The sequence below is a fragment of the Oncorhynchus clarkii genome, chromosome 33 (genome assembly GCF_045791955.1).
Source record: "Oncorhynchus clarkii lewisi isolate Uvic-CL-2024 chromosome 33, UVic_Ocla_1.0, whole genome shotgun sequence".
NCBI lineage: Eukaryota > Metazoa > Chordata > Actinopteri > Salmoniformes > Salmonidae > Oncorhynchus > Oncorhynchus clarkii.
The window spans coordinates 24,124,323-24,147,976 of NC_092179.1; the positions used below are offsets into that span (position 1 = coordinate 24,124,323).

A 23,654-nucleotide genomic window follows, 5' to 3' on the forward strand; every position below is an offset into this window, starting at 1 on the left:
CTGACTTCAGTGGGCAAAGGCTCACCTTCGATGGTCACTGGCTCCCTGGAGAAGTGGGTTCTTCACAGATGAATACCGGTTTCAACTGTACCGGAAAGATGTGTGGGCAAGCGGTTTGCTAATGTCAACATTGTGAACAGAGTGCCCCATGGTGGAGGTGGGGTTATGGTATGGGAAGGCTCAAGCTATGGACAACGAGCACAATTGCATTTTATCGATGGAAATTTGAACACACAGAGATACGGTGACGAGAACCTGGAGGCCCATTGTCCTGAGGCCCATTGTCCTGAGGCCCATTGTCCTGCCATTTAAATTGACTGATTTCCTTATATGAACTTTAATCTTTGAAATTGCTGCATGCTGCGTTTATATATTTTTTCAGTGTATTTATATCAAATCCAAGTATACAGCAAAAAACAAATTACCTCACTCTCCAAATGTACATGCACTGTACCCACCTAGCTGGCACAAACAAATCATAAGATGGTTATTATTATGGCAACCATTGTGTTGCAGCCAGGAAACCTGATCTAACGTTACCTCGGTCCCCACGGGAGTGTGGTGGCATGAGCTGCCCAGCCAGCATCAGAGGTGTCAAAGGCAACTAGCGCCTGTCAGAGCCGGTTTACGTGACATGGTGGGGGCCATTTTGAGGCAAAGTCACATAACGTGCCTTAGTCTCCAGGAGGACTGAGTGACTCATTAAAGTGGAACTAATTAAAAGCGTGGTTGAGACGCTCCCAAAAGCAGGAGGGAGCATTTAAATGGCGCCCCGGAGAAACAAATATTTAGCATTTCATTAAAGGGAAGAACAAGGAGGGAAGGAGGGAGTCGTACTGCCCACCCGTATTAAAACCAGTTCAATGTAGCTGGGAGAGGAGGCCTTAAAACATGTCTTGTCCAAGTGTGTGTGGTGTGTGTGTTCATGCTTGTGTGTGTGTGTGTATTTGTTTGGCAATTGCCCACACTTTAAAATTTTTTACAGACGGGCGATTAGAGAGGACACCTGAAGCGAGGATGAGAGTGGAAGGTCCTGATGTTTTCGTGGCGCTGCCTCTACACTCACCGAAACGCCTAAATGTTAGCGTAGCGCGGGGAAATGTCAGAGGCAACTTCTATTACGCAAGGAAAGTACGCTCATCTCTAGGAGACAGAACACGTCTCCTTCCTGAGCGGTATGACGGCTGCGTGGTCCCATGGTGTTTATACTTGCGTACTGTTGTTTGTGCAGATGAACGTGGTACCTTCAGGCGTTTGGAAATTGCTCCCAAGGATGAACCAGACGTGGAGGTCTACAATTTTTTTGATTTTCCCATGATGTCAAGCCCAGAGGCACTGAGTTTGAAGGTAGGCCTTGAAATACATCCACAGGTACGCCTCCAATTGACTCAATGATGTCAATTAGCCTATCAGAAGCTTCTAAAGCCATGACATCATTTCTGGACTTTTCCTAGCTGTTTAAAGGTACAGTCAACTTAGTGTATGTAAACTTCTGACCCACTGGAATTGTGATACAGTGATTTTTAAGTGAAATAATCTGTCTGGAAACAATTGTTGGAAAAATGACTTGTGTCATGCACAAAGTACATGTCCTAACCTACATGCCAAATCTATAGTTTGTTAACAAGATATTTGTGGAGTGGTTGAAAAATGAGTTTTAATGACTCCAACCTAAGTGTATGTAAACTTCCGACTTCAACTGTATTGTGTGTACACACACACACACACACACACACACACACACACATAGTAGAAAAGCTGTAAAAAAATGTTTTTAAATAGATATGTCTTTCAAAGATGAATGGGTTAACCAAAAAAACTTTTTTTTAATTTTTTTTTTTTAAAGCAAGTCATTAGAGCGACAAACAACTGTATTTGTTGATTTCCCATAAATGAGGAGCATAACCATCTATGAGATTATGGTTGACCTAATATGATGTCATAATATCATGTTGCTGCTTTCAAAACTCATCTCATTCCTTTGGAGGTGGAGGATAATAAGGAAGGACCAGTCCGGGGCGGAAGATCCCCTATGGTGTCCCAGGAGGGACAAAATGCATCACCACCGCCAACATTCATCCTTCACCCTTACACGCCCGATTAAGTCAGCTTGGATGAATGGGGTGTTATGAGAAAAGAGCAAGGGAGAGATGAGAGAGCAGGGAGGAGGAGAAGGGGAATAAAGAGGAAAGCCACCATGAACAGGAAGGCAGGCTGTAAGGCAAGCAGTAAGGCAGGCAGTAAGGCAGGCAGTGCAGGGTTTGTGTTCCCTCCCTTTTGCAGTCTGCATACCCAAGCATGTGTTAACCAGCAGTAATGCAATTCACAATGTCATCCCTCATTACACTCCCCACAACAATGTGTGCTCCCCTTCTCCCCCTTAACTTCCTATCCCCAACATCACCCAACAGCAAACTGGGGGGAGAAGGTGTGGGGGGTGTGTTCTTTCTGCACGGGCAGACCAAGAGCAGCCGCAAACCTGCCCCAGAGGACCTCGGCTATAAGAGCCTGCAGGAATCCCGCGGATGACTGGAGAAGGGCGAGTGGTGGGCCAAGGACACAGTCAAACAGACAACTGCACGCACTCACAGCCACAAGTGCACACACATACACACTCACACACACTCGCATAAAACAACACACACTCCACAGGCTGTGAGGGCTGAGAGTTGCAGAGCTGACAGAATGCTGCAGCCTAGGTCTGAATGAGGAGGAGAGATGGGGATATACGCAGTTCTCCCTCCACCTTTCTTTCTGGCACCGTGGGGTAACAGGGGGCCAAGCCTGTTGCCTGCAGAGGAGAGCCACGTCCCTGGGGGAGTGGAGTGTGTGTGTCCCTGGGGGAGTGGAGTGTGTGTGTGTGTGTGTGTGTGTGTGTGAGCGCAGGGCAGGGCAGAGAATCAGATTATATAACATGTTAGCGGTATGAAATGTCCTCTGTCAGCTCTTAGCCTTTGTGTTGTGGGAGATGGATGTTGTGCACACACTGAGGGAGAGTAAAGAGGGCAGGGGCACTCAGTCAGTATAGACACACAATGTATATTCACCTGCACACACACAACTACGACACACACACAATAGGGAACTAAATGTGGTAGACAAAGTCCTCTTCCTCATCATGCCAACAGCGCTGGGTCTCCTACAGGTCACATCCCCCATTGTGTCCACCAGTCAAGGCACTGGAAAGAGCCCTGTCCTTACACACACTCTGTGTCCCCCTGTCACCGACAACACACACACAGCCTTGGGGTAGATGGTTCGACTACTACATGACTAGGGTTATTTCTGTGGTGTGTACCTGTGATTACCCACAGAAGGAGGGGTGCCCTGAAACCACACCACTCACAATAGGGCCATCTATTGCAAAAGGATTACTGTAGCGCAACAGCATTGCTCCTATGGGATAGCATGTGACCATGTCGCTGCGCCACACACATCACAAACAGAGCCTGCGTACAGACCTCAGCATATAAACAGCCCATGTATTCCGACTGCGCAGGGCTAACGCCTGAGGGGCCAAAGGCATTTCATTAACTAAGAGTCGCAGCCCTTCTCAAATAGCCTTTCAACCATAACAAAGACATATGGCTGGGGTGGGATAGGAGGCTATGTTATGTGTACGTTTCATGTTTTATGGGGTTGGCCATTGTGCTAATGAGCAGCCGGCCTATAACGGAAACCAGATAACAGTGTAATTAATCATTAATAAAACTAATGTCTGACTACCTTGGGATTATTATTAAACGTAATGTCTTTGACTACCTTGGGATTATTATTACAACTAATGTCTGACTACTTTGGGATTATAATTAAACCAATTGTCTTTGACTACCTTGGGATTATTATTAAATGTAATGTCTGACTACCTTGGGATTATTATTAAAACTAATGTCTGACTACCTTGGGATTATTATTAAAACTAATGTCTGACTACCTTGGGATTATTATTAAAACTAATGTCTGACTACTTTGGGATTATTATTGAAACTAATGTCTGACTACTATGGGATTATTATTAAACCAATTGTCTTTGACTACCTTGGGATTATTATTACAACTAATGTCTGACTACTTTGGGATTATAATTAAACCAATTGTCTTTGACTACCTTGGGATTATTATTAAAACTAACGTATTTGACTACCTTGGGATTATTATTAAAACTAATGTCGGACTACTTTGGGATTATTATTAAAACTATGGTCTTTGACTACTTTGGGATTATTATAAAACCTAATGTCTTTGACTACCTTGGGATTATTATTAAAACTAATGTCGGACTACTTTGGGATTATTATTAAAACTATGGTCTTTGACTACTTTGGGATTATTATAAAACCTAATGTCTTTGACTACTTTGGGATTATTATTAAACCTAATGTCTGACTACCTTTGTGTCAAAGTCAGTGTTTTCCCTACTATCGCTTGCATTGTTTCCGGAGAGATTCTGAGAAGATAAAACAAATGGCATCCCGTCTTGACCAAAACAATCTAGGGGAAACACTGAATATTTGTTTTTACTTCCAACCTTCCTCAAAGCCTCACTCCCAGTACAATAGACCCAGTGAAACCTGTGTCCCTGGCACAGCACCCTCCATAGCCCTGCATTATTCAATGCAACTAGGAAACACACACAGGATGTTAAAGAGGATGTCTCCCTTCATATCCCCCTCATACTTCAGTGTATGTTTACACAGAGAGAAAAACACAAGAGTACAACGATGGCAGTGGCCCACACTCATTCATTTAAGATGAAGGGCTTAGCAGTTGAGACAGAGTTTGCGCTATAGCGAAAGGTAAAGAGCTTTCTTGTGTCTATTCAAAGTTCACTGGTTATGACAGATTGTTTTGATACCGCTCCAAGAATCACTCGGCATCGCAATGCAAACAAGCTGCCAGAGCCCAGCGCTTGAGAAATGATGCGAGGGGGAATGTATTACACAATGTAGAGTTCTACTTTCTATCATCATATTACCCCTCGCTCTAATCCACCGCAGACGGACGCAAACTGAAAGAATTAGCCGAATGTGGAGTCCGGTGACGCAGAAACAATGTCCCACCACTTTGTTGTTGTTGTATTCTGTGGGAAACAGTACGTGCTGTTGGATAGCATGTTGACAATCTCAAATGTCATGGTTTACATGTTTCAGTTGGGTTTAATGATTCTCTGACAGGATGTTTCACACATCTCCCACTTCAACAGTGCCATGTCAGCAGTGTCCTTGTAGAGGCTGTCCATTTGGACCCAATCAATGATCTTCCTGTTGTTGCTGGGTAGAGTTGGGACGGCCATTTTGGGTCAATAACACAGGTGCTCCTGCCTAGTCATCAGACTGACAGGAGAGAGGATGAGCCGGTCAACTTCCACTCATGCTTAGACTCCAACATCAGCTCACCCACTTGATTCAACCAAAAGGGTTTATGTGAAAGGTTATAGGTTGCTTTGGAAATTAAAACCAGAGGTTTGGTGAGGCGCTGTGTGAATAGCCCAACAGCCTCTGTGGCTGCTTCCAGTGGCTCTCAATGTGCTTTCCAGGTATTTGGTGTGAAGGGGGGTGTCTAATTGGATAACTCTTTCTTTCATTCTCTGTGTCGCTGCCGTGGCTCCTGTCTGACACCGACTGCCCTCCATTTGTTAAATAAGCAGGTAACAATGAGAAGTGATGACCGCAATGGTCATATATATATAATCACTTGTCTACCCTGAGACGCAATTAGTCTCAATTCTTCACACTGCCTAATGACATTTGGTAGAAAAAAATGCTAATGATTTCACATCCGTGCCGAGCGTCTTCACAACGCTAACGGAAAGAGACCCGGGCCTGAATAAAATGGCTGAAGTAAAAAGTAATAACTTGCCGGCTGAGCGAGAGAGAGGGATTTACGTTAAAAGGGGAGCTAAATTGAAGAAGGAGCACCTGAAATTTCCAGCAGATTGGCTCTCGAATTCGCTCATTAGTTCACAAACGACTCCAAATGAGCTATTTAATAATAATCCCCAGTGCGTTTTTGAGGTATCGCCATGGTGATTGCAATAGGATCTCCCTCCGAGGGAGAAAAATAAAGCAGAAAGCATGAACACTGCTTTGAGGAAGGTACTAATAGATGGATAGAGACGGCCTGTTCCTTGGAAGAGTAACAACAGGATTCCTTGTATGTAACGGTATGCCCTCTATACAGGTCATCTTTAATTACCACATGATACAGCCTAGTCATGTAAATCCCCTTGACTGACAAAACAGCCAGACAAGTATGTTTTCCATAGTAACACCAATAAATGGTAATAAGGCTAGGGAAAGAGATGCTATCACTAGCCTAATCCAGAGTATTAATATATAGTATGAATATAGTAAACCAAGGTACACTTCCCCCAGCATGTGCTCAGGAAGACGGCAGGCATTTAGGGTTCACTAAAACCCCAATTATCTTGATTCATTATCTGCTTGTTCTTGTTTAGCCAGGTGTGTAATGTGCTGACTGTGGATCAGCCTGTGCAGATAGGGCCATGGGGAGATCTCCAAAGCTTTGGGGCTATTTCTGACAACACTTCTAAAAAATAATACATCATGGACAACCCATAGAGAGGGAGAAATGGGATGATTTTTGATTACGTGGAAACGTTTTGGCTTATGAAGCAAGCCACTTGACCCTTTGTGTGACTCAGTGTTGGTAATGGTGAGCAAGAGTTAAGATTGCTGCGTACCAACAACAATCAGGACATGCTTACAGTGCTTGTCGGCCAAACATGGGACATGTTAACGTTGATTTCCCTAACATTACCAGAGAAGCTCTGGCTAGTAGCTCTGGGTATTCAAACAGCCCCTGAGGCGGTGGAACATTAGTCAGTCTCTCCTAACGCTTGGATTCCTCCCAAAAACCCAGCTGAAACAGGATTATGTACTTCAATCAGTCGTCCTCAAGGACGCGGTTTGGAAGGGGTTCCAACTTTTAGAATCTCAGACAGACGGATGCATGTTGACGGACGGATGTGAAACGAGACAGTACAGCGGTCGGCCAAGCTTTACCTCCCCAGGGATTCAGCTGTTCTTAAAAGGTCACGGGCAATGCAGGTGCCAGAGACTCTCAAAATGGTATTCACACAAAACAGTACAAACCGTACAGCCCACAACGCAGCCCATCTCACCCTCCCCTCCCACTGTCAGATGAAGGAAGGAAGTTCAGGGGAATAAGGTCATGACTGCATTTGTAAAGAAGCATGATTCCAGTTAATTATAGGTATTACGATGATGATTAAGGAGAGAAGGGGGGAAGACTGGGGAACGATGGATGGGGAGTGGTCTCTGTAGAAGGCAGAAAAAAGGGATAGCGGGATCACCAGGAAGGTCATATAATCTTGCTCGTCCCTCCTCCTCTCTCTCGCTCTCTGAAGGCCTATCAGAGGAAGCTAATCTCTTTCACTACCGGGTAATTACAGCAGAAAACCACTTGCTCAACAGAAACAGGGGCTCTGGTTTTATCAAGGACCCATTCTTGATTTACTTCTTCATAATTAGGCCGCTCCAATTATCAGTGTGTTCGTTTTCTCCTCTATCACAGCCTACTGGCTGGGTGTGCTGAGGCAGGGGGCAGGGGGGGAAGGGGGGGCTCCCATGGAGGAGTCAACATTGACAAGAGCCAGAATTGCAAGTCAACAACAACTAAGGAGGACAATGAAACCCACTGGGCTGCATAGCAACAACAACAACAAAAAGAGAGCTTTGGTATTCTGAACAGATTGTTATTTTCTCCCAGTCTCTCTTCATTTCAGAACACTTTAATTTTTGTGTTTGTGTGAGTGTTCTTGTGATTGTCCCTAGCGGTGCACCAGTGCCCTTACCGACCTCATTCTTTGGGAACTCGTAAAACTAGGCCTGAATAGAAAAAATGATGCTCCGTTCCACTTTGAGCCCAATTGTTACTGTACAAAACCCACCGCCCCTCTCGCTCTCCCAGCATGTGAATAGTGGGAGTGTAACACAAACAAATGCAATGGCACTTGTTCGGCAGCAGAATACAGGCAGTGTTACAGCAGACCTTGTTTACAGTGATGCTTTGTAAGCAGGAATCAGATTCTTCCACCATCCAGAGAGAAGTCGCGGTACACAAGAATGCTTCCACAAAACAAACAAGAGAAGGCATTCAAATGGGCCGGGGCATAGGAATAAAATGAGTAGTGCTTTGTTAAAACAACGTAACACTAATTATAAGCTGGGTGGTTTGAGCCCTGAATGCTGATTGGCTGACAGTCGTGATATATCAGACCGTATACCACGTATAAACACTTATTTTTACTGCTATAATTCCGCTAGTAAACAGTTTATAATAGCAATAAGGCACCTCGGGGGTTTGTGGTATATGGCCAATATACCACAGCTAAGGGCTGTATGCAGGCACTCCTCATTGGGTCGTGCTTCAGAACAGCCCTTAGCCGTGGATTATTGGCCCTATACCACAAACCCCCTTGTGCCTTATTGCTTAAGTAAAAATGTGCTCCATCTATTCTCTAGACAGTGGTTAAGTCATGTTAGGGGTTTGGGGTGAAGATTAACAGTTAATTTGTCAAGGCAAGAAGCTAGAGAGACAGCTCTGACCACCACTGCACCCGCCAAGTCTATCTGTAGTGCATTACATCTCAAAATGATGCAACCGCTCATCCAGATAGATGTGGCAGAACAGAATTAGGCATGTGGTGTGACCAGGCCCTGACCTTCCTATCTAAATGGGACACGATTGAGCTGAGTCTTGCATAACGGAGGCAGACATCAATTTAAGAGATGCTGATCTCCGAGCCCAAATATGCTGATGGCCATAAAGATAAAAACAGAAGCAGACAACTTTGTGAGAGCTTTCATTTCAACCGTAACGACCTCCTCCCATTGGCGTCGTCGCGCAAAGAAAAACCTCATATCGACGGGAGTCACTCGAGCTAAGCAGTTTAGTTTTAGGAACAAGTGCAAAAGCAGCAACATCCCCCCCCCCCTCATGCCCTGCTCCGCCAGCAGTGGAAACTTTAATGAGGGTTTCTCTGGACCCCCCAGAGTCCACTACATTACGCCAAGCCCCCTTTCTTGTCGGGGGATACGCCTGACACAGCAACAACAATTTCTCCCATATCCACAGCCAGGGGGGGCAATAAAAAGAGAGAGAGGGGGAAGAAGAGGAAGACGAGAGGAGGATGGTACACCTAGCGAAGGACGGCCCGGCTGCACTTCAGAAGAAAGAAAAAAAGCAGAGCGCTCAGCTTTTCCTCCGCCAGGTCCCGAAGGGTTAATTATATCCACAACCCCTCCGCCTCTCGTCTGACCCCCAGGATGTTCACAGCACACAAACCTCTGCCCCACATATACACAAGGGGGGTGGGGGGCTGTTGTCTTTCGGCTCAATGCCACTCAGGGAAACACACTTCAAACACAATCACAGCCCTCAAGTAGAGAAAGAGAGAATCTCACTGTTGCCCTCTTAAGCTCTGCTCTCAATCAGGTCAGGTCTGCAACACGAAGCCAATCTGGCCTGTACTCCTGGACAGACGATGGAGAGGGACAGACTGGTAGGGAGGCCAAAAATAGCTTATTTTTTAAAACTTTTTTTTACTTTGTACTCCGGCCCCAGGTTCACTCCCTATCCCCACCACTCAGATGGATGTTTCTCATATAGTGCTGCTAGAGCCGTGATGGATTCAGAGGAAGGACAGGGACCACAGTCCCTGCTTGGCTCCAGCAGTAGATCATTCCAATGATAGGAGAAAAGCAGATGCGGCAGCTTCCCAAAGCGTTGGGCATAGCAGGGAGAGGTAGAGAAAGTGGTAGCGGGGATAGAGGACTGCCGAGACAGCTGGCCCAGGACTGAATTCATCTGGCATAATGAAAATGGAGGGAGAGATTGGGATCACTAAGAGAGAGGGCCTCCATCCATCAAAGGCCTGCGATAGGAAGGGAAAGGAGGCGTCAATGATAACGGGGGAATATGTGGCAATTCTCCTCCCCAAAGACGTAGCATCAGTCTCACCACTCATCATTGGCTGGCTTTCTCCATGCAACAGATGAGATTGATGTATTTGGAGGAAATTGATATAGTATGATGAAGGGGTGACAGATTTCTAACACAAGGACAGGGTCTCTAAGCCAATATTATGAAAAGCCTTTTAACTGTGTTGCTAACCATAGCATTCATGCTAACTAGCTGTTTAAAGTTAAGACAGGAACTGAGTGATGTCAACTAGTACTGGTCTTGGTGCCCAAGTCCACTGGACTTTGTGATACCAACTAGTCTTGGAGTCCATATCTTCTAGCTAACTAGCCCAACTTTTCCACAAATACTAACCCTATTCCAAATGATTTCACCATCTCTTACCTCTTCAAAGTTTTGTTGTTGCCTAAATTATTCCCACATGGACCAGATATGCATAAATAAATGTTTTAAATATAGAGACCAAGCGGACCCAAGGACTGCTAGACTCGAACAGACCCGAGGACAACTAGATCCGTTCAGTACAGACCTGGTCGGATCCAGACCCGTTCCAATCCAAGTGAGGGAAGCAGCAGAAAAGTATATATTTTTTTAAAGATACTTAAACTTCTTATGGCTGCCATCCCGTTAACCTGTTGCGACTCTAGGGGCAGTATTTTCATTTTTGGAAAAAAAACGTTCCCGTTTTAAACGGGATATGTTGTCAGGACAAGATGCTAGAATATGCATATAATTGACAGCTTAGGATAGAAAACACTAACGTTTCCAAAACTGTAAAGATATTGTCTGTGAGTATAACAGAACTGATGTTGCAGGCCTGAGAAAAATCCAATCAGGAAGTGCCCCAGGTTTTGAAAGCGCTGCGTGCCAATGAGTCCCCATTGAGCTGTGAATGTGCTATGAACCAGCTTACACTTTCTACGTATTCCCCAAGGTGTCTACAGCATTGTGACGTAGTTTTACACATTTATGTTGAAGAATACCCGTAGGGGGCTACATTGCGCAAGTGGTCACATGATGCTCCCGGAGAAAATCTCACATAAAGTACTGCTAGCAAGGCATAATACTATGCTAGGCTATCGATAAACTTACACAAATGCTTGTCTAGCTTTGGCTGTAAAGCATATTTTGAAAATCTGAGATGACAGGGTGATTAACAAAAGGCAAAGCTGTGTTCCAAAATATTTCACTTGTGATTTTCATGAATAGGAATATTTTCTAGGAAGATTTATGTCCGTTGCGTTATGCTAATTAGTGTCAGATGATGACAACGGTCCCGTTCACGGGATGAGGAGTCACTAGAGGTTAATGGGATAATTGTCATCAACAACAGCTGAATTGCATAGCGCCACCTTCAAATAATATTACTAAAAATATTTATATTCATGAAATCACAAGTGCAATATAGCAAAACACAACTTAGCCTTTTGTTAATCCATCTGTCGTGTCAGATTTTGAAAATATGCTCTACAGCAAGAGCAATCCAAGCGTTTGTGTAAGTTATTCGATCGCTCAACAAACATTATGTACACCTAGCATCAAGTAGCTTGGTCACGAAAATCAGAAAAGCAATCAAATGAATCGTTTACCTTTGATGATCTTCGGATGTTTTCACTCACAAGACTCCTAGTTACACAATAAATGTTCCTTTTGTTCCATAAAGATTATTTCTATATCCAAAATACCTTTGTTTGGAGCGTTATGTTCAGAAATCCACAGGAAAGAGCGGTCACGACAACGCAGACAAATTCCAAATAGTATCCGTAATGTCCACAGAAACATGTCAAACGTTTTTTATAATCAAGCCTCAGGTTGTTTTTAAAATATATAATCGATGGTATATCAACCGCAACTGTCTTTTTCAGTCGGAGAGGGAAAGGCAATGGCTGCCCAAACTCTGTTACGCATACAAAACACTGCTGGCACCCGGCCATACAATGACGCGATGTTATCGTTCTCGCTCATTTTTCAAAATAAAAACCTGAAACTATGTCAAAGACTGTTGACACCTTGAGGAAGAGATAAGAAAAGGAATCTGGTTGATATCCCTTTAAATGGAGCAAAGGCAGGGTATGGAACATGGAGTTTTCAAAATAGAAGCCACTTCCTGGTTTGATTTTCCTCAGGGTTTCACCTGCAATATCAGTTCTGTTATACTCACAGACAATATGTTTTCTATCCAATACTAATAATAATATGCATATATTAGCAACTGAGACTGAGGAGCAGGCCGTTTAGTTTGGGCAACTTATTCATCCAAGCTACTCAATACTGCCCCCCAGCCATAAGAAGTTAATAACCGGAGCTGATAAAGCACAAGAGGAGAGAGAGATGTACTGCTGTATCAGGCTGTGGAGGGACTGTACTGTGAGCGAGTGACACAGGGAGCAGGGAGGATGGAGAGACAAGAGACAGCAACCAAGCCATAGTAGACTAATAGCTGCCATAGCTAGGTTATTTATCATCAAATATGATTACATAGTACCTGTCTTGACTACATCAAAACGGGAGAACCTAGTTAAGCTAGCTAACGTTAGCTAGCTAGGCTAACTGAAGCTGCAGTGAATGAGCTTTCTAATCCTACTGTTACAAACAACAACTCCCTGCAGAATATTAAGTAGCAGCCTACCTGTTGGCTCTTGGTCGTGGTCACCTATCCTCCCCCTTCCATTGATTAGACGTCTATCTTTTGCCACACAAGGAGGCTCTATGACTGTAGCCTATTGGCGATTTGATGATTTATGACTGGCTCAACAGCAGCAACAAGCTACACGCTCCACTCTAGTGAAAAGCAAGAGGATCAGCATAAATAACATTTCTCTCTCTCTACTACACATACCCCAGACCCGTGACAATCATATCAGATCATACCCAGACCCGTGACAATCATATCAGATCATACCCAGACCCGTGACAATCATATCAGATCATACCCAGACCAGTGACAATCAGATCATACCCAGACCAGTGACAATCATATCAGATCATACCCAGACCAGTGACAATCATATCAGATCATACCCAGACCAGTGACAAACATATCAGATCATACCCAGACCAGTGACAATCATATCAGATCATACCCAGACCAGTGACAAACATATCAGATCATACCCAGACCAGTGACAAACATATCAGATCATACCCAGACCAGTGACAATCATATCAGATCATACCCAGACCAGTGACAATCAGATCATACCCAGACCAGTGACAATCATATCAGATCATACCCAGACCAGTGACAATCATATCAGATCATAACCAGACCCGTGACAATCATATTAGATCATACCCAGACCTGTGACAATCATATTAGATCACAACCAGACCCGTGACAATCATATTAGATCATATCCAGACCCGTGACAATCAGATCAGATCATACCCAGACCCGTGACAATCATATTAGATCATAACCAGACCCGTGACAATCATATTAGATCATACCCAGACATGGGGATTCATTAGGAATTCTGGATCTGGACCCGGGATCGGGTCTCCGGTATTCGGATACAGGTGGATCCGTGAAGACCTATAGTTAGGATGAGCCCTAAAGCCCATGCAAACTAAGCCTGATGCTAATGGTTAAGTGCTAACAAACAAAAGCACCCTCAGGGCTAACAAAGATTGTTAACCTCAAAACACTAACAAACAAAACACCCTCAGGGCTAACAAAGATTGTTAACCCCAAAACACTAACAAACAAAAGCACCCTCAGGGCTAACAAAGATTGTTAACCCCAAAACACTAACAAACAAAAGCACCCTCAGGGCTAACAAAGATTGTTAACCCCAAAACACTAACAAACAAAAGCACCCTCAGGGCTAACAAAGATTGTTAACCTCAAAACACTAACAAACAAAAGCACCCTCAGGGCAAACAAAGATTGTTAACCCCAAAACACTAACAAACAAAAGCACCCTCAGGGCTTACAAAGATTGTTAACCTCAAAACACTAACAAACAAAAGCACCCTCAGGGCTAACAAAGATTGCTAACCCCAAAACACTAACAAACAAAAGCACCCTCAGGGCTAACAAAGATTGTTAACCTCAAAACACTAACAAACAAAAGCACCCTCAGGGCTAACAAAGATTGTTAACCTCAAAACACTAACAAACAAAAGCACCCTCAGGGCTAACAAAGATTGTTAACCTCAAAACACTAACAAACAAAACACCCTCAGGGCTAACAAAGATTGTTAACCCCAAAACACTAACAAACAAAAGCACCCTCAGGGCTAACAAAGATTGTTAACCCCAAAACACTAACAAACAAAAGCACCCTCAGGGCTAACAAAGATTGTTAACCTCAAAACACTAACAAACAAAAGCACCCTCAGGGCAAACAAAGATTGTTAACCCCAAAACACTAACAAACAAAAGCACCCTCAGGGCTTACAAAGATTGTTAACCTCAAAACACTAACAAACAAAAGCACCCTCAGGGCTAACAAAGATTGCTAACCCCAAAACACTAACAAACAAAAGCACCCTCAGGGCTAACAAAGATTGTTAACCTCAAAACACTAACAAACAAAAGCACCCTCAGGGCTAACAAAGATTGTTAACCTCAAAACACTAACAAACAAAAGCACCCTCAGGGCTAACAAAGATTGTTAACCTCAAAACACTAACAAACAAAAGCACCCTCAGGGCTAACAAAGATTGCTAACCTCAAAACACTAACAAACAAAAGCACCCTCAGGGCTAACAAAGATTGTTAACCTCAAAACGCTAGAAAAACATGAGCTGGAGCACACCCAGAAAAATGATTTTGTGTGGAGGTGCTGACTAACGAAGAATAAACTATAAACTATAGTAAAGAGAACCACACACACTATATATATAACCCCAAAAAGCTAACAAACAAAAACACGGGGCAAACTGAGGACTTACCTTGTCTTTCCTGAGACGGGAGGCCTCCTCTCCGGATACCAGGGTCTTGTAGTAGGAGCTACGCTCGGCCGTGAAGTGGACCTTCGATAGGGCGTTCTCTACCAGCGCCACCGACAGGTTAACCCCCTCGATGTGAAGCCAGCCGATGAAGTTACCAGCCTTGTCCATACTCTCTACTTCCACCTCCACCTGCCAGAGAGAAGAGGGAGGAGACAGAAGAGGAGGGAGAAATGAGACTGGGTTAATGTACTGTATCGGGATTAGGTTTGAGATTCTATTAGAGAAAGCGCGGAGGGTGCTCTGAAGCAGGAGACACTCTCCTGTCCTTAAATAGACAGACCATTGGAGGCCCCTGAGCTCACTATCGATCTGAGAGCCTTGAGCTCGCACGAACACAGCTGTGTTGTGGCAGCTCTCTCACTGTCAGTTGGCCTTCGCGCTGTTTTGGTCACCGCCGCCACGCTCATCTTTCATGCACAATTACACCCAGCGGAGACACTCAGTGGGTTAGACCTCCAAGACGACTCAGGACCCCTAGATTGATCCCATTGGTCTCTGAGCCGTAGAGGGACACCATATGAAAGGACTGGAAAGGTACTGGAATATAAAGGTCATGAAAATCTAATTAGCGTTTCAAAAAGAAAAGTCGGAAAGTGACTTTGAGCTGGAACACTAATAGACCATGATTGTTTTTTAGGGGACAGCTGAGGAACATCTCATAGTTCTTTAACAAAACACATCCATGATTAGCTGGAGCAGATCCATAATTGAATAGTATAATAATAAACCTGTTTTCCCTCTTGACTTCAGCTGACGCCAACAACAACCTTAAAATAACTGATTTTCTAATTCAGTATCGAGTCCAAACTTCATCTACCAGTCTTTGGTTAAGACTTCAATACCGTTATAGAGTGAGGTTCCCACACATTTTCAAAATCTTTTGCAATTAGTGTGAGCCAAATTGCATTCCCTGTGGTGCTAACCCTGCTGCTGACAAAGTGCCGGGTATTTAACAACATTAGCCCTTTGGAGACAATAACCAAAATCTGCCTATTCAGGAGAATTACCAATTCATTAGGTTTTGTTTCATAAAGCGTGGGAGGAGAGAAAGACAAATCAATATGGCGTTGTTTTTTCCCTCCGACGGCAGAGTGGGAGAGAGAAGAGAGAGGCCAGGTGTGGAGAAGACATACTGGAGTAAGTCAAACGATTAAGACACTGGCTGCTTAGCCTCTGTGGGCCCCCGTGGGAAATCTGACGCAAATGACTTTGCCTTGCTCCTCTGTGCCTTGTATCCACAGTCAAAGTAAAAAGCTTTTTAATGAGAGCATAATCTGCACTTTGATTAAACACAATAATGACAACACGCTGCGGTGGAAACAGGGACAAACATAGGCTGTGTTTCCTGCTTTCTCCCCCAGCTCCTAGCTGGGTCTTGGGGGGGTTTGAGAGAAGGCGAGGGGGTCATGTTAAGTAGTGCTGCCTCGTGGGGGTGTTCTGAGGCTTTCTGACCTGTCTAGGCATGCTTGGTTAAATGGGGTTGGATGTTATGTGTAAATGGATAAGTTGAAGTGTGACTGCAGGATCCCTCCCCACACTACTGCTACAGTACACTACCATGTGTCTGTCTGGTTCAGTATACACACACACTGACTCAAGGTGTGTTTATGTGCCAATGTTACGTCCTCAACATGGTGTTAAGAGGACAGATAGACAAGGATTGACAACTGATGACAAGTTCCTCATCTCTTCCCCCCCTCCCCAATTTCCCTGTCTCTCCGCCTCTCTCTTCCCTCCCCTTCTCTCCCTTCCTCCCCATTCCCACCTCTCTCTAACTGGCCTGCCAGTTATACAACCAGGCTATTATAGACACACTGCACCTCCCAGCACTTAAATGTCAAGCAGGGAGGTGAGGGGGGTGAGTGGAGGGAAAGGTCTGTAGTGAGCTGGAGCTAGCAGGGAGCAGGCAGCGCTCTCTCCTCAGACAGGCTGATGCTCATTATCCTCTCCACCCCTCACTGGATCTTCACAAACCACATGCCCAAAAAATGTCAGCAACCCAATGCTCGATGTCAGACAAAAATTGAGAGTGGAAATGAGTGGATGGAGGGGAGAAATGGAGAGGGGGAGAAGGAGAAATGGAAAGAGGGAGAAGGAGAAATGGAAAGAGGGAGAAGGAGAAATGGAAAGAGGGAGAAGGAGAAACGGAGAGGAGGAGAAATTGAACAATGTGGGGAAAAATAAGTAGAGCAGTGGGATGTTTGGTACTAATCAGAGTAAATAGGAGTGTGTGTGTTATCCATCAGGAGCATCCTATTCACTATGGGCTGCCAAAGAAAATCACTTGCTTCATTTGAGCAATTGAGTAGATATTCAATTTCAATGTGTCAAACTGGACCGATAATACAATCCATTACATTACCATTCAGCAGCACTATTCACTACCACTAACAGAGTAAAGAGATACAGAACATACAGGTCAATAGGGAATGGAATTATGGATCTATGGGGCCAAATATATTAGTCTCACACACACAGTTGTGGACATACACACACAGCTGTGGACACACACACTTGGTAGAACACAAGAGGGAAATTGATGCCAGTTGTACATATGTCAGTGACAGACGCGGGACTCGGAGAGAGAGACAGACGCGGGACTCGGAGAGAGAGACAGACGCGGGACTCGGAGAGAGAGACAGACGCGGGACTCGGAGAGAGAGACAGACGCGGGACTCGGAGAGAGAGACAGACGCGGGACTCGGAGAGAGAGACAGACGCGGGACTCGGAGAGAGAGACAGTGGGAAGAAAGAGAGAGCGAGAGAGAGAGACAGTGGGGAGAAAGAGAGAGAGAGTGGGGAGAAAGAGAGAGAGAGACAGTGGGAGAGAGCGAGACAGTGGGGGGGAGAGAGAGAGAGAGAGAGAGAGAGAGAGAGAGAGAGAGAGAGAGAGACAGTGGGGGAGAGAGAGAGAGAGAGACCGTGGGGGGAGAGAGAGAGAGAGAGAGAGAGAGACAGTGGGGGAGAGAGAGAGAGAGAGAGAGAGAGAGAGACAGTGGGGGAGAGAGAGAGAGAGAGAGAGACAGTGGGGGAGAGAGAGAGAGAGAGAGAGACAGTGGGGGAGAGAGAGAGAGAGAGAGAGAGAGAGAGAGAGAGAGAGAGAGAGAGAGAGAGAGAGAGAGAGAGAGAGAGAGAGAGAGAGAGAGAGAGAGAGAGAGAGAGAGAGACCGTGGGGGGGAGAGAGAGAGAGAGAGACAGTGGGGGAGAGAGAGAGAGACAGTGGGGGGAGGAGAGAGAGAGAGAGAGAGAGAGAGACAGTGGGGGAGAGAGAGAGAGAGACAGTGGGGGAGAGAGAGAGAGAGACAGTGGGGGAGAGAGAGAGAGAGACAGTGGGGGAGAGAGAGAGAGAGAGAGAGAGAGAGAGAGACCGTGGGGGGGAGAGAGAGAGAGAGAGAGACAGTGGGGGAGAGAGAGACAGTGGGGGAGAGAGAGAGAGAGAGACCGTGGGGGAGAGAGACAGTGGGGGAGAGAGAGAGAGAGAGAGAGAGAGAGAGAGAGAGAGAGAGAGAGACAGTGGGGGAGAGAGAGTAAAGAGGGAGGGATAGTAAAGAGGGAGAGATAGTAAAGAGGGAGAGGTATAGAAGAGAGAAGCTGTGAGAGAAAGTGAAAGAGATGAAGGACAAAGGGAAAATGGGGCGTAATAAGAAAGCTTTGTAGGGGGGACTGAGTGGACAAGTACACACACACACGGGAGTACACACACACAGTTTCCTTCACTGCAGGACTGATTAGTGTGCCTATCTGCTGGACCACATATAGAACTACAGGAGGCATAATGGAAGGGACATTTGCTCGCCACTTGACAACAGCACAAATACTAAAATAATGGCAGCAGAGCTTTGTGAAGCCTAATGGTCAGAAATGATCCTCCTGAGCAACATGAAAAATACTGGGCTACGGAATCACATTACACACTAATGGACAAGCTGGTGGGCTGCAACACACCTGTGTAAACGCATGTACACACACCTCATTATCTCCTGCTACAGCTCAATACCTGGTTGTTTTGTCACCTTCTCTCTGGCAAAGACCATGTCTTACCTATCGCCTGCATACCAACACCATGGAACGGGCTGGCTGTGGGCTGACTAAAGCATCATGCCTGGCACAGTGTTTCTAGGGCCACTCAGGGGCCCCCCAGCAGAGGTGATAATGTGGCCCATTGATTACCGTGGGCCTTTCATACCCCTGCAAAACAGACACGGCCCAAGCAAGCATGCACCTGCCTGGGCTTGTTCTCTCTCTCTCTCTCTCTGAGGTAACAGACTGCATTCACACCCCCGGAGCTCTGGAGCTGATCTGAGCTGTGGTGGCTGATTGGCAGCCCACGCGAACCACTTGAATTTCCCGTCCAAAGTAAATACGCTCACAATGGAGGGCTAGGGGTGGGGAGGGGTGACTGCTTTAGAGCAGAGCCCAGGTGGCTCCCAGTGGAGGGCTTGAAGGAGCCAAAATGGCTCCCGTCGGAACACAAATGTAGCTCCGTAATCTCCTAAACGCTGGGATTGTAAACAGGTGTTCAAAACAAAAAAACAACACAAAACAAGAGAGTGGAACTCATTGTTTAAGACTACAAAGACTACAAAAGACCAATCCTTTTTGGAGTCCATTGAAGAGGAGGGCTTAGAAGGACTTTTAGCTGATCAACTACTACAGACTTAGCTCACTAGTCGCTAATTCACTTGGCTGTTTCAAAGGGTGGGATTAGATGGTTAAGATGTCACCAAAGGGCCACACTTCTTATACAAAAAAGTCCCCCGGGGTTTGAAATTAAACCCTAACGCCTTTTGATAAGCTCTCACGATCGTTTGAGAAGTCGACTGAGCCGGGACCTCGATTTAACGTCGTCCCCACCTGGGAATCAGGAGACAGAGAGATACTCTCACTTCCTGGTGTCTTCAATCACCAGTGACTATCTCTCACACACTTTAAATCTGCTTTTTTACGGCACTGTCCAATTACCAGGCCTCGTTCTGCTGCGTATAAACGCAGCGCTGCAGAAGTCAAAGAGCTGCCGGTGGTCGTAAAACACAGGAGAGAGGGGATCTGATGCTTCTCAGGTTAGATTCTGATTGTCACTGCTGTCTCTCTCTCTGTGTGCGTTTCTGTGTGTGTGTGTGCGTGTCTGTGCGCCTGCGTCTGTGTGCATGAGCCTGTCTGTCTGCGTGCCTATCTGTCTGTCTGTCTATGCGTGCGCCTGTCGGTGCGCTCGCGCTTCTGGCTGTGTGTACGTGTGTCTGTCTGTGTGCATGTGTCTGTCTGTATGTCTGCCTGTCTGTCTGTGTATGTCTATTTCTGTGTGTGTGTGTGTATGTATATATATATATATATATATATATATATATATATATATATATATATATATATATATCTGTCTGTCTGTCTGTCTGTGTGTGGGTCTCGGTATGTCTGTCTGTCTGTGTGTGGGTCTCGGTCTGTCTGTCTGTGTCTGTGTGGGTCTCGGTCTGTCTGTCTGTCTGTGTGTGGGTCTCTGTCTGTCTGTGTGTGGGTCTCTGTCTGTCTGTGTGTGGGTCTCTGTCTGTCTGTGTGTGGGTCTCTGTCTGTCTGTGTGTGGGTCTCTGTCTGTCTGCGTGTGGGTCTCTGTCTGTCTGCGTGTGGGTCTCTGTCTGTCTGCGTGTGGGTCTCTGTCTGTCTGCGTGTGGGTCTCTGTCTGTCTGTGTGTGGGTCTCTGTGTGGGTCTCTGTCTGTGTGTGTATATCTCTGTTTGTGTGTGTATATCTGTGTGTGTGTGTGTGTGTGTGTCTTTGTCTGTGTGTGTGTATATCTCTGTCTGTGTGTGTGTGTATATCTCTGTCTATGTGTGTGTGTGTGTGTGTGTGTGTGTGTGTGTGTGTGTGTATCTTTGTCTGTGTGTGTGTATCTTTGTCTGTGTGTGTGTGTGTGTGTGTGTGTGTGTGTGTGTGTGTGTGTGTGTCTCTGTCTGGGTGGGTCTCTATCTGTCTGGGTCTCTGTCTGGGTGGGTCTCTATCTGTCTGTCTGTCTGTCTGGGTGGGTCTCTGTCTATCTGGGTGGGTCTCTGTCTGTCTGGGTGGGTTTCTGTCTGTCTGGGTGGGTCTCTGTCTGTCTGGGTGGGTCTCTGTCTGTCTGTCTGGGTGGGTCTCTGACTGTCTGTCTGTGTGGGTCTCTGACTGTCTGTCTGTGTGGGTCTCTGTCTGTCTTTCTGTCTGTGTGGGTCTCTGTCTGTCTGTGTGGGTCTCTGTCTGTCTGTCTGTCTGTCTGTCTGTCTGTGTATATCTCTGTCTGTGTGTGTGTGTGTGTGTGTATATATCTCTGTCTGTGTGTGTGTGTGTGTGTATATCTCTGTCTGTGTGTGTGTGTGTCTGTCTGGGTCTCTGTCTGGGTGGGTCTCTATCTGTCTGTCTGTCTGTCTGTCTGTCTGGGTGGGTCTCTGTCTGTCTGGGTGGGTCTCTGACTGTCTGTCTGGGTGGGTCTCTGTCTGTCTGTGTCTGTCTGTCTGTGTGGGGCTCTGTCTGCCTGTCTGTGTCTGTCTGTCTGTCTGTCTGTGTGGGTCTCTGTCTGTCTATCTATGTCTGTGTGTGTGTGTGTATATCTCTGTATTTGTGTGTGTGTGTGTGTGTGTGTGTGTGTGTGTGTGTGTGTGTGTCTGTCTGGGTGGGCCTGTCTGTCTGTCTGGCTGGGTGGGTCTCTGTCTATCTGTCTGGGTGGGTCTCTGTCTATCTGTCTGGGTGGGTCTCTGTCTATCTGTCTGGGTGGGTCTCTGTCTATCTGTCTGGGTGGGTCTCTGTCTATCTGTCTGGGTGGGTCTCTGTCTATCTGTCTGGGTGGGTCTCTGTCTATCTGTCTGGGTGGGTCTCTGTCTATCTGTCTGGGTGGGTCTCTGTCTATCTGTCTGGGTGGGTCTCTGTCTATCTGTCTGGGTGGGTCTCTGTCTATCTGTCTGGGTGGGTCTCTGACTGTCTGTCTGGGTGGGTCTCTGACTGTCTGTCTTGGTGGGTCTCGGTCTGTCTGTCTGTGGGTCTCGGTCTGTCTGTCTGTGGGTCTCGGTCTGTCTGCCTGTCTGAGTGTCTGTCAGGGTGGGTCTATGTGGGTCTGTGTCTGTCTGTCTGTCTGTCTGTCTGTGTCTGTCTGTCTGTCTGTGTCTGTCTGTGTCTGTCTGTGTCTGTCTGTGTCTGTCTGTCTGTGTCTGTCTGTCTGTGTCTGTCTGTCTATGTCTGTCTGTCTGTGTCTGTCTGTCTGTGTCTGTCTGTCTGTGTCTGTCTGTCTGTGTCTGTGTCTGTCTGTGTCTGTCTGTCTGTCTGTGTCTGTCTGTCTGTGTCTGTCTGTCTGTCTGTGTCTGTCTGTCTGTGTCTGTCTGTCTGTCTGTCTGTCTGTCTGTGTCTGTCTGTCTGTCTGTGTCTGTCTGTCTGTCTGTGTCTGTCTGTCTGTCTGTGTCTGTCTGTCTGTCTGTCTGTGTCTGTGTGTGGTTCAGCCATAGCCTCTAATTTGCAAACGTAAGCATGGCTTTCTGATTGAATAACAAGAGGAAAGACAGGCAGGCAGGGAGGTTGGCACAGATTCATCCATTTACATAAAAAGCTCTTTATGAGTAATGCAAACCTGTCAACAGGTTGTGTCATCACAACATTAAAAGAGATGGAACACTCAGAGAGGGTTCTCCTTATCATCATACAAGTCAGCTGAGTTCCATGAGAGTTTCAGTTACAAATCAATTGATGTGAGAGACTGTGTGTATAGGGACAATGCAGAATGACTCAGTCAGCCTCAGATGTAAGTATCATGGCTGACGTGTGGCAGTGAGTGAGCTGTAATCTGCACTAAGGGCGTGTGTGTTGGTTCTTCTATCCTTGTGGGGACTTTGGGGGATTTTAGGTCCCCACAAGGATAGTACAACAAGGAAAAAGCTCTCTCGTGGGGACATTTCCCACATCCCCATGAGGACAAAGGCTATTTTAAGCTTAGGGTTAGGGGTTAGGAGGTAGGTTTAGGGTTCGGTTTAAGGTTAGGGGTTAGGAGGTAGGTTTAGGGTTCGGTTTAAGGTTAGGGGTTAGGAGGTAGGTTTAGGGTTCGGTTTAAGGTTAGGTTTAGGAGGTAGGTTTAGGGTTTGGTTTAAGGTTAGGGGTTAGGAGGTATGTTTAGGGTTTGGTTTAAGGTTAGGGGTTAGGAGGTAGGTTTAGGGTTTGGTTTAAGGATAGGGTTAGGGGTTAAGAGGTAGGTTTAGGGTTCGGTTTAAGGTTAGGGTTAGGAGGTAGGTTTAGGGTTTGGTTTAAGGTTAGGGGTTAGGAGGTAGGTTTAGGGTTTGGTTTAAGGTTAGGGTTAGGGGTTAGGAGGTAGGTTTAGGGTTTGGTTTAAGGTTAGTGGTTTGGAGGTAGGTTTAGGGTTTGGTTTAAGGTTAGGGTTAGGGGTTAGGAGGTAGGTTTAGGGTTTGGTTTAAGGTTAGTGGTTTGGAGGTAGGTTTAGGGTTTGGTTTAAGGTTAGGGTTAGGGGTTAGGAGGTAAATTTAGGGTTTGGTTTAAGGTTAGGGTTAGGGGTTAGGAGGTAGGTTTAGGGTTTGGTTTAAGGTTAGTGGTTTGGAGGTAGGTTTAGGGTTTGGTTTAAGGTTAGGGTTAGGAGGTAGGTTTAGGGTTTGGTTTAAGGTTAGTGGTTTGGAGGTAGGTTTAGGGTTTGGTTTAAGGTCAGGGTTAGGGGTTAGGAGGTAGGTTTAGGGTTTGGTTTAAGGTTAGTGGTTTGGAGGTAGGTTTAGGGTTTGG

At 45.8% G+C, this 23,654-nt stretch overlaps 2 protein-coding genes across 2 annotated transcripts in view; both read right to left on the reverse strand.

The window, feature by feature from the left end:
* LOC139393229 (protein FAM3C-like) overlaps nt 1–11,578 on the reverse strand; it is an 823,321-nt gene extending 811,743 nt beyond the window's left edge. The window contains exon 1 of the mRNA XM_071141680.1: nt 11,556–11,578. The gene's annotated coding sequence lies outside the window, so the exon portion shown is untranslated. The remainder of the gene's footprint in view (nt 1–11,555) is intronic.
* Nucleotides 1–23,654, reverse strand: part of LOC139393228 (staphylococcal nuclease domain-containing protein 1-like) — a 334,741-nt gene that overhangs the window by 109,756 nt on the left and 201,331 nt on the right. Inside the window, exon 17 of the mRNA XM_071141677.1 lies at nt 14,866–15,054. Coding sequence (XP_070997778.1) covers nt 14,866–15,054 — 189 coding nt within the window. The remainder of the gene's footprint in view (nt 1–14,865; nt 15,055–23,654) is intronic.